The following is an 11,147-nucleotide window of genomic DNA, read 5'->3' on the forward strand; positions in this document are numbered from 1 at the left end:
AATATATTTTATTAATTAAAAAAGAAAAATATTTTATTAATTAAAAAGGAAAATGATCTTCTTCTTCCCATTGAGTATTACTACAGGCTTCATCTCCATCTCAAATGGATTTTGTGGCACTTATAGGTTGTGTTCGGCTTTTGCTTTGTAAAGGAACCCATGCTTCCGTGGGTATGGAAGGAGGAAGTGTTAACCCCAGGCTGTCTAATCTCTTTTTTCTGTGTGTGGCTTTAATTCACAAAAAATTCACTCCTTAAAACTCAGGGGGAATGGAATCGAAACCCTAGAAAACGCAAGAAAACCAGGGGGACTCCGAGATCGGAAAACCGCTTGCAAAAAAAGGAAGATTCAATCAGGTCTATGTAGCCCGAGAGGTAAAGTTGAATTTCTCCTCCATCGAAATTGAAAATCTTCAAATTCCAAACTAATGATAAGTTTTTGGGAAAAAAGTAGGGATTTAAAAAATGGAGCTTTCATGAATTGGGTTAAGTTTATTTTAACACAAAATCATGCTATAACTTTATTTAATGAAAAAGAATGAAATATTAATGAAACCTCTTAAATTTTAATAAAAAGACAAAAGTACTTAAATTTTAATGAAAATGATAGAATTTTAATATAAAAAATTATAAAAAAAAACCCTGACGCACGGTACCTCGCATGTCCATCACAGACACTGTTTATGAAATTGAACACTATTTATGTAAATGATACTACACTATTTATTGGTCAAGTTTCAAAAATAGTGTCTAGTTCTTGGTCTATTTTCATAAATAGCGTCTAGTTCTTGGTCATGTTTCATAAATAGTGCCTAATTATTAGGTCAAGCTTCATAAATACTGTATAGTAATGGTACAGTTTCATAAATATTGTCTCTTTCTTGGTCTAATTTCATAAATAGTGCCCAATTATTGGTCCACTTTCATAAATAGTCCTTACTTCTTGGTCATGTTTCATAAATAGTGTCTAGTTCTTGGTCCAGTTTCATAAATAGTGTATAATCCAATTTCATAAATAGTTTCCACCTATTGGTTTAGTATTAGAAATAGTGTCTAAATTCTTGGTTTTGTTTCATAAACAATATCTACTTATTGGTCCAGTTTCATAAATAATGTCTACTTATTGGTCCAGTTTCATAAATATTGTTTACTTATTGGTCAAGTTTTATAAATAATGCCTCATTCTTGATTTAGTTTCATAAGGTTTGAAACTTAGACCCTGTTTAGTCCTGTAAAAGCATCCATTGTGCCAAAAACGATTAGCCTATAAGTTATCCTTTAAATCAAAACCTTGAGAAGATTATGTTCTCAGTAATTATATTTTAAAAGCTATTTTCAATTACCAAATTTGTGAAATCCCGTTTCCGGACTTCACTATTTAAAATTTCATATTTCGTATTTCGTATTCTTAGTTTCGATGCTTTTATATTTATGGCATATTTGATCCCTACGTATTTTTACACTTATCTTTATATATTTGGATAGTACTCGTCGAGATGAACGCGTGGATGCAAACGAAATGTAATTTGGAGTTATACGAAGATTCTACGAACCTTTAAACATCGAGGGTATTTTGGTAAATTGACAATTGAACACATGTGAACTTTGTTGTCTGCCACATGGGACCCACAAATTGGTCCCCATTTTTCTGGATTCTTCTTTCCTCTTCTTCTTCTTTCTCATGTTACTTTCCCTCTCATTCACTCTTCTTCACCGAGGCACGCCATCATTCACCAACTTTTCTTTTCCAGCAAATTGGACCTTGCAAACATCCTCACTATGTTCACCATCATCCTAGGAACCTGTTTCATGTGTTGGATACTCAAGTTTACCTCGGGATCAAACAAATCAAGAACCTTCATTTGAGCCGTCACTTTGCAAGTCAATTTCCCGAATATTCTGACCAAGGTGAGACTTCTAAGCACCATAATTGGATTCCTCATGATGTGTAGATGAAATTCATGTTTGGGTCGTGTAATTTGGTTTAAAAATGAGAAAGTTATAACGGTTTAAAGTTTGCCCAGAAATTCCTGCAGGTTACCAGTTTTCCCGCGGACAGCCATATTTCAGGCCATTTTCTGACCATCTCCGGCCACCAATTGGGCTTCAAGTAGGTATAATCTTGTTCTACACTTCTCTAGCTTCGTTTTGGTATATTATAGGTCGAATTTGGTTGAGAAACCAGTGAGATATGGAGTTCTAAAGATTGCCTAGAAAATCTGCAAAATCCGGCAAAATTTCGTTAAGGTCTGCCACTCGAACATCATAGCAATCGACAATCCGATCGTTGGATCGTCACCAAATTTTGATACATTATAGTACGTAATATTTAAGGACCTTAGGAACTTACGAATTGAAAATCTAGTGGTTGGATCTTACGGAGCAAGTGACGTAGGATCATGGACCCTACCTTTGAACGACAGTTTGATTCTCATTAAATGTTGTTGTGGGGGACATATGAGATTTTTTTGGGTATATGAATTATCGAAGGAATCTAAATGTGGACTTGTACTTTGTTTTAGGCGACGATAGTGCGTGACGTCTAAATTCTTGTGCTAGGATGCGTTAACACGGACTCCAGGTGAGTGACTTTAATATATGTGATATTGGTGATTACCTTGTTTTTGTAATTGTTATCCTGTGTGGATATCACTTGGTTTTATAAATATGTTTTATATTGAATTGTTATTTTTAATACTTACTATTGATTTATGTTTATGAAATGAGATTTGACGTGTATATTTGAAATATGAATTAATTTGTATGATTGGCATGTTGTGGTGGATCATTAACCCATTGCCATGGGGTTGTTGCTTCGAAGTTTGTTTCACATCCCGTTCCATTGATTCATTTCTCGCTTCGTTGATTCGTTCTAAATTTAGTATTTATTCCTTGTTTCACTTTGTTGAGCTTATGTAAATTGAGTAACTTGACTCATGTCTCATTTCTTTAAGCCGTTGTACATTATGGTTGTTAGCCTTTCGCTCGGTTCCGTTGAGTGATCCGGAAATGGGTTGCCGTTGGGGTTCCGTTAAGTGGTCCGGAATCCCTTATGCTCCGCGATTCCATTGAGTGGTCCAGAATCGTATCCAGCTTGGGTTTCGTTGAGTGGTCCGATATCCATTGTACTACACGATTCCGTTGAGAGGTCCGGAATCGTATCCACTCAGATTCCGTTGAGTGGTCCGGAATCCTTTCTACTCCGTGATTTCGTTGAGTGGTTCGGAATCGTATCTTGGTTGGATTTAGTTGAGTGGTCTGGAATCCCACTTGGTGTTTTGGTTTCGTTGAGAGGTCCAGAACCCGATTAATTGCCTTGTTGATTCTTCGGATTGAGTTTGGATAGAGATAGCTTTAGAGATGTAGGCTTCGGCCGAATTGTGTCGCTCTAGCCCTACTTTTCATTGTGTTGTATAAGTTTACGGTTGTGAGCTTTTGTGACTTGTTTTAGACGAGCCGTTGGATGTCTAGGTGACTCCTTTTGGATTTTCAGTGACTTGGTTATGATTTCATAAAATATGATTTTAAATTTGACGTTTATAAATTATGATTGATGGATGGTTTTTATTAGTATCACATACGTCGAATTATTGTCACGTACACGAGCTTCGCGGCTTATTCGGGTTGTTGTTTGCCCGGTGCACCATTCCGATGGTGTAGGGGCGACTATGCATGTATTATTAGATACAAGGAGCTTCGGGGTAGCTGACAGAGTTCAAAGACCTTGGAGTGCTAGGTTACCCCTATACTTTTCCTTAAATATATGTGATTATTGTTATTTCAGTTCAGTATTTTAGTTTGTATTTCTTGGCATCCCCTTATAGTCTTCCGTCACGTGTCGATCCTGGACATGTGTTAGGATCGGGGGGTGACAAAATTAAAGTTTCCTCACGTTATCTACATACCTACAATAATTAAATGCAGCTCTCTATCCAATTTCTTGAGCTTGAGTGTCATCTTAGAGAAAATTTTCCTTGTGCCCATAACACAAGTGGTATAACACGTGTTATGTTATTAATTTTTTAACACAAGAATCTCAATACTTGTATAGAGACACATGGTGTATCGTGTTCCGAACACATTGAAAAATCTCTCATCATCTTGACTATTGTGGGGAAGCAACTCTACAAAAATAAAACTGGGGAAGTAATTTAATTTGAAGTCTTTTTTCTTATTCTAAGAAAAAAAAAATCTTGATGAAAACATTTGGCACAGTCACTGGCCAGTCCACTCACGCATATGGTAAGTTTTTTTTCTTTTTCTTATCTTTATTATTAAATAAAGTTATTAGATAATTTTAGGTTAAAATGCAAAGTTTTAAAGTCATTTTTATTAGTTTTCTTTTAAAAAATTGGGTATCCAGGCAAGATTATCTGTCGCAACCTCAAATTTCCCTGCAGAAATGGCCTTCGTGACCTCCATGAGCGACTGCTTGGAATACGTGCAAGTAGTAGGGGTTTCCACGAAGGACAACAAAAGCGATGACGGAGAAAGGAGCTTCTAGCTCTGACTTGGAACCGCTGGAGAAACAAATTTGGAAGGTTGGAGAGAGAAGAATAGGAGATAGAAGGAAGAAAAATGAGGATGAATGTGAAGGTACTTTCACAGGGTGGATTTTGGTTCTTGCTGAAGCAAGAGTGTTGGCAGAGAAGCCGGCCTGCCAAGAGGTCTTGACAAGAAGGCAGCCTTCATTGTGTTTTGTTTTTATTTTTGTTTTTTTTAAGTTTTAAAGTAAAATTACTTTTAATCAAGCCTTTTTAATTAATAAAATATTTGTTTCAAAGTAACTAATTAAAATACTTTTGGGTAAAAGACTGTTTACTACCCTCATGTTTCGTGGTTTTCAACATTTAGTACATCAAGTTTTTTTCGTCTCAGATTCATACCTAAAGTGTAAATTTTGGGACAGTCTCATACATCCGTTAGTCAAACTGTTAAGTCTCCCGTTAACTATGACGTGGCGCACTGACTGGGCGCCATGTGTCATCATTCTTCTTCATCTTATTCTCCAGATTCGGAGGAAGAAGAAGGAGAATGAGAAGGAAGAAGAAGGAAGAAGGGGAAGAAGGGGAAGGAAGGAGGAATGAAGGAAGAAGGAGGAGGAAGAAAAAAAAGAAAAATAAAAAGAAAGTTGCAGTCGGAGGAAGAAGAAGAAGAAGGAAGAAGAAAAGAAAAGAAAAAAAAAAGAAAAAAAAGAAAAAAAAAACATGGATGACATGTGGCGCCCAGTCAGTGTGCCACGTCACAGGTAACAGAAAACTTAACAGTTTGACTAACGGATGTATGAGACTGTCCCAAAATTTATACTTTAGGTATGAATCTGAGATGAAAAAAACTTGATATACTAAATGTTGAAAACCACGAAACATGAGGCTAGTAAACAGTCTTTTACCCAATACTTTTTTAATTAACTTTAATCGTTAAAATAAAAATTCTTAATTTATTAATAATTAATTAATATTTTATTCCAATGGCAAAGGAGTGGATCTCACTCTTACCACGTCATCATTTAACATCAGAAGATTCAGAACTGACAGTAAATTTAACAGAGATCTGATATTGTGACCAATTCATAAGTTGAGGCATATGACATTGCAATGTTTAAAATATAAGGTATGCGATTGTGTTTCAACCTAAAGTTGAGGAGGTGTTTGACCATTTGTACAAGTTGACTAAAACGTCAGCAAAATATGGCATTGTATTTCATATCATCATTTAACAGTTAATTTGATGAACTAATAATAAAGGTTTGACATTGTAATGTTTAAAACATTAAATATGAAATTGTGATGTAACTTATAATAAGGTAATTTTGTGTAATTTACCAGCTTCAAACCAACGCAGGCCACTTGGTTCAAATAAAGCAATTCACCAATGGTAGGAGAGATTTTTTAGTGTGACCGTCATACGAAATAGTATATCACGTGTCGCTATATAAATAATGAAATATGTGTATTAAAAAGTTAATAACTTAAAAAATAATTTTTTTCACTACTTACATAAAAATACATGATGTAGCACCGTGTCCGTCACAATTAAAAATTTCTCCAACGGTAGATCTGTTGGTCCAGTAATTTGGTTGTACCAAACGAGTCTCTCTGAAAACCATCCCAAAGGACGGCGTTTACCTGCTGCCTTGACTTCGAAAGCACGCCGATGAAGCAGATGGAGAGGTAAGCTTTCCTTTCGTCCATTTCAACTTCCCAAAAGTGATAAAACGCCCAACAAACAAACTTCACACATTCAACTCACATAAATCTCGATCAAATTCCTCAAAACTTCCATTTCTCTCGAAAGCGCGTGGATTCAATCGGCAATGGAGCAAGAAGACAAACAGCCGCTCAAGAAGGACAAAGTTCCTCCACAGGAAGAAGGAGAAGCAACTGAAGCGCAAGCGTTGCCGGCGAAAAGTGGCCGAGGATGGGGAGGTTGGGGCTTTTCTTCCGTCTTCTCAGATCTCCAGAAAGCTGCCGAAGAGATCTCTCGGAATGTAAGTGTTTCCAGCGTTTGATAAATGTATTTGAATCTGCATTTGTGTTGTAAGTTTACCTGATTTGGTGCATTTTGGAAATTAAGGTTTACAAGTTTGGGAAATGTTGATTAGTGGATGTAATTTTTGGTGCATTTTGATGATTGCGGAGTTAATTAACTGTTTTATATTGCGAATCTGAAAGTAGGTTTAAGCTATTAAGAGTTTGGTGCCGTAATCTGATTACAAGTGTATGTTTTTATTTGTTTGTGGCAGTTTAATTATAAACCATGCAGAGATTTATGTATTTAGTCCATATGGAAGGGTTTAGGTTTGCTGCATTTTGTGGTCCGGTTTGTGAAGTAGCTGTTTTTGGATGCAGGCGGCTGTGGCTGCTCAGACAGCAGCGAAGAGCCTTGCCGACATGCAAGCTGCTGAGGACTCAGAAGAATCTTCCAAGGACGAGGAAAGGGATTCTGAAAAGGAAAGCCAAGACGGCACTGAGAGCCGAGATGAGCATGAAAAGCAAAGAAAGGCTGCTCTTGATAAATTGGAGAAAGCTAGTCAGGATTCGCTTTTTGGTCAGGCAAGTTGTAAATTTACGGAGTTGAGATTTCTTTTTTATGTATCTGCCACTCTTTTGTGTTAATGCATTCATGCCGATCATATCTCAGTGAAGTTTATTATGCTGAGTTCTTTATGTTTTCATTCCCTATGTTTCTTATGTTGTACTTATTGAATGAAATGTATAGGTAATTAGCTATCGCAAATGCAAATTTAACACTAACTCTTTCTGTTGCACTGGATTGGATGTGTGTGTTTGTTAAATTTTGCTTCAATCCTCTTAAGCTGATAACTTTCTTGTGTATTTCATTTGACATGCTACTTTTGAATACCTTCAGGGTTTGAAGGTGCTTGATAGTTCTGTGGAGAATTTTGCTACAGGAGCATGGCAAGCATTAGGAAATGCGTTGAAAGGGGGTACCGATCTAGTGCACAAGTATGTTCAACTGCAGTTTAATGCATTAGTATTTTTGCCATTATGCTACAGGAGAACACGAGTAGTTTTTGAATTTCATGTAGAGAGAATCTTTTTACGATGTTCTGGATCAAAATTAGCAATCAGCAGATGGCTACAGTCCAGATAATCGCTCAAGATTCGAATTTTAACTTCTTACATAGATTATTGAGTTGATATATTTGTGAAGAGTTTGAATACCAAATTAGAAACACAAACTTGACCCGTACTTTCAACTTCTTGTTCTCTAGGATTGAGAATTCTGCTGTGAACCTTGGGGGATCTGTCCAGCAAGGTGGGGCTGATGGTTCTACTGCACCATCCTTACTAGAGGTTTGCATTTTCCTGCTACTTTTTTCGTTAACTAATGCGACATCATTGCTTATCTTGGTTTCGTGTACAGACTGGAAAAGCTTTTACATCAAGGGGAATGCAAGTGCTTGAGCTTGTAGGAAAGGAAACTTTGGATCTACTGATCACAGAGACTGGTATAGAAGTCAACAAGAATTCTACACTTTCTGAAAAGGAAACCGGAGAGGATCAGTTATATGAGGAAGTGGGATTTGATCGATGCTTCTACATATATGGAGGTCCAGAACAGTTGGAGGTCAGTTATGTAATTTTGAGGTTAAATATTGTTATTGTAAGGAATAAAATGTATTAAAGTTGTTATTTTGTAATACCGTCAGGAACTGGAGGCTTTGTCCAGCCATAATGCACTATTATTTAGTCGGAGAAAAGGCAAATTGTCATCAGAACAGAAGTTTGTTTATGATGGAAAGCTTAAAGAGGTGCAACAGATTTTCAGTCTGGATATTAAGTTGGATGGAAGTGGTGCAGAGTCGGACAAAGGCAAAAAGAAAGAGACCGGAGATGATGGAAATACCGATGAGATGAAAACTCTTCATGATTCAAGCGTCAGTAAGGCTGCTGATATGGCGGCTGGGTATTATATCTTGTTCAATTTCTTTTTTTTATTGTCTTTTAATTTTTGCTTCCATGAATGGCTGTTTTAGTTATATTGATTTTTTTATTACATTCATCTGATTTTTGTAATTTACTCATTAACTTATCTTTCTTTCTTTTTTTGACAAACGATAGTGTTAGTGGGTTAAATTGTTAGTTAGGGGGGGAGGGGGATCAGTGGGGATTGAACCTGCACCAGGTGCATATGCATAATTGCTTTCCGCCACCGCGGTAATTTGCTCATTAACTGATCTTTAAGCTTGTATAAATCTACTAGCATAGTCTTACCTTTTTTGCTTCATTACTGTCTATTTGTCCACTCATTTTACAAACAAACAACTATGTGTACACTAAAGCCAGCATCTGATTACAGAAACTATAAAACTTGCTGTTCTTGCATCTGAGTTACATGATGAGACAGATTTTCATCAAGCCACTGTTGATGATGTGTCCTTTCCCTGTCCACCGTCCTTCTCAGTCTGAATTGATTGGATATCTGAGGCTTCCTGCTAGTTGATTTTAAAAATAATATATTTATAATCATTTGCTTATGGAGGTGTGTGTTTATGGATCATATAAGTCCCAACATCGCATCAGTTTGGTATTTGACATGCATCACGCTCTCAGAAAAATGTTAGGGTAATGCTAGGGAGATCACCAAGTTAAACCATATTTTGTAAACCACATGATGTGGTTGTTGGTGATTGAATTATTACTTAAGTATTGATTAACGTGCTTATTTTCTATTGGTGACACATCACTTGGTTTGCAAATGTGGTCTAAAATATTGGTTTACATAGCATTACTCTAAATGTAAATCTGTTAAAGGTGGGACTGCTACAGGGGAGTCCTATGAAAAACTATTGCTGGGTGCTGATATGTATTGTTTCAAAACCGGATTGCATTTTCTCACTTTACATATGTTTTACAATTTCAACAGCATCCAATTAAAAGAAATGGAAGTCATTTGCTCCTCTTGGTTTTGTAACCTTGGCTGACATATTGCATTAGAAACATGCCTGGTCTTCTATACTTAGTTTTGTTCATTGTTATATCATGCTTTGTTACCATGACTTTTAAACTTCTCTACTTGCATTCTCTTTAGGTTCACAAGTGCCTTGGCAGGACAAGCTGTTAACGATATAATTCAAAGAACCACTGGAAGATTAGAGAGTCTTCACTCAGAGGGGGTTCATGTACATAATTATCTTGTCTAACAGTACGGTATTCTATCGGCTTTGCTTTTAATTGATGGGCTCAATAGTTCTGAAGCAATCATATTTTTGCAGAGACTGTCTGAATTGTGCTGTTCTGCTGTATCTCAACTGCTGATTCTTGGTAAATCCATCATATCTAGTGCAAACAAAACTCAGGTAGAAGATGTGGATGCTGATCTGGAGAATATTGATTGGCCTGAAGATTCTGTTGAGAAAGCAAAGATAATCAGATCAAAAGCACAAGCAATGACAGGATACGTGGAGGCAGTGTCTAGTAGTTTCGTCACAGGTTGATTTCCTTGGTACTTTGTTTCTTGCTGCTTATGCTCATAATTGACTACCTTTTCCTAGTTGAAAATCTGCCGTTACAAAAATGTACTCTGAGATCTAATCGCTTATTGTTACTCAGTTGCTCAATGTAGACTGGTTAGCTACTAGGTGACTGGTATGTTGCATCCTTGGGAAGATAATCCTCATGGATACGGCAACGTATAGAACCCAAATATGTTATCGTTTGGGGGGCTAATTCCTAAGTCTCCTAAACCCTCGTGTCTTTTCTTTATGCTTTTAGACTGAATTCTTGATGATTTTGTTTCACAGTGGATTAATTAAACCTATCGATACCGTGCACTTCTGATGTCCTTGATGCCGTGTTTATTTCATGTAGCAAAGATATTTTTGTTGACAGTCTGATTTTTGGATGAACTTTACAGGTATGTCTGATGTTGCCGAAGCTTATCTAGCAGCCATAAGGGGCGCTTCTGAGGAATCCCTGGAAGAGCTCTCACAGACATCGATCCAAGAAAAAGCAAGTACTTTCTCTAAACATCTCCATGATGACCAGACCACAGCTTTGAGCAAAATCCAGGATGGGCTACACTACTTGTCGTACGTTGTCATTTCGACCTCTATGCCTGCAGCATGAGTGACCTCAGATCTTTAAGTTCTATTTGTTTAGTTATGTAAATGGTCACATTTAGATTGAGCTTATTCAAGTGTTGTACGAAATTGAAGGAAATTCTTAGAACACAATCAGCAACTTGTAACAGTAAGGTAGAAATTATACGTTTGGATTAATTAATGGAAACCTTGATGAACATGAATGCAAAAAGCTGTGGTCTGGTTGTGGAATTACCACTTTACAAGGCTTGTGTACATCTGCACGTGGCGTCCTGTGCTAAAGACACAAAAACGTGGGGATAAAATTTAACACGTCTTTATTTTATTGGCAAGAAACGCCACCGTAGTGGTGTACACGTGCAGTATGTCATTCTCCCCGCTCATTGTGGCTAAACGGTATGGTTTAGGTTTTTCCTCACCACATTGCTGAAATTGTCATATAATCCCGCTACTAAGATGATTAGTGCAATTTGGCATCACGTTAAATGAAATGTTAACATTAGTTGTCCAAGCGCTTAGATAATTCTCAGTCATTAATATGTACGTAGGTTCACAATGCATCAATATTTGCACGTGTC

General features: G+C 36.8%; 1 protein-coding gene across 2 annotated transcripts; it reads left to right on the top strand.

Moving 5' to 3' along the window:
- Nucleotides 1-6,027: 6,027 nt before the first annotated feature.
- On the top strand, nucleotides 6,028-10,814 carry LOC103437338 (uncharacterized). Of its 2 annotated transcripts, none has more exons than XM_008375812.4 (10): nucleotides 6,028-6,172; nucleotides 6,297-6,489; nucleotides 6,851-7,054; nucleotides 7,371-7,468; nucleotides 7,738-7,819; nucleotides 7,890-8,093; nucleotides 8,176-8,432; nucleotides 9,558-9,648; nucleotides 9,742-9,958; nucleotides 10,383-10,814. In XM_008375812.4, the coding sequence occupies exons 1-10, from the start codon at nucleotides 6,156-6,158 to the stop codon at nucleotides 10,592-10,594; spliced, it is 1,575 nt and encodes a 524-aa protein (XP_008374034.1). In that variant the 5' UTR covers nucleotides 6,028-6,155; the 3' UTR covers nucleotides 10,595-10,814. The 2 variants fall into 2 exon arrangements, with proteins under 2 accessions (XP_008374034.1, XP_017188428.1); XM_017332939.3 differs by having other exon boundaries at nucleotides 6,030-6,172; nucleotides 9,742-9,971.
- The last annotated feature ends 333 nt before the right edge of the window (nucleotides 10,815-11,147 follow it).

The sequence above is a fragment of the Malus domestica genome, chromosome 05 (assembly GCF_042453785.1).
Source record: "Malus domestica chromosome 05, GDT2T_hap1".
Classification (NCBI taxonomy): domain Eukaryota; kingdom Viridiplantae; phylum Streptophyta; class Magnoliopsida; order Rosales; family Rosaceae; genus Malus; species Malus domestica.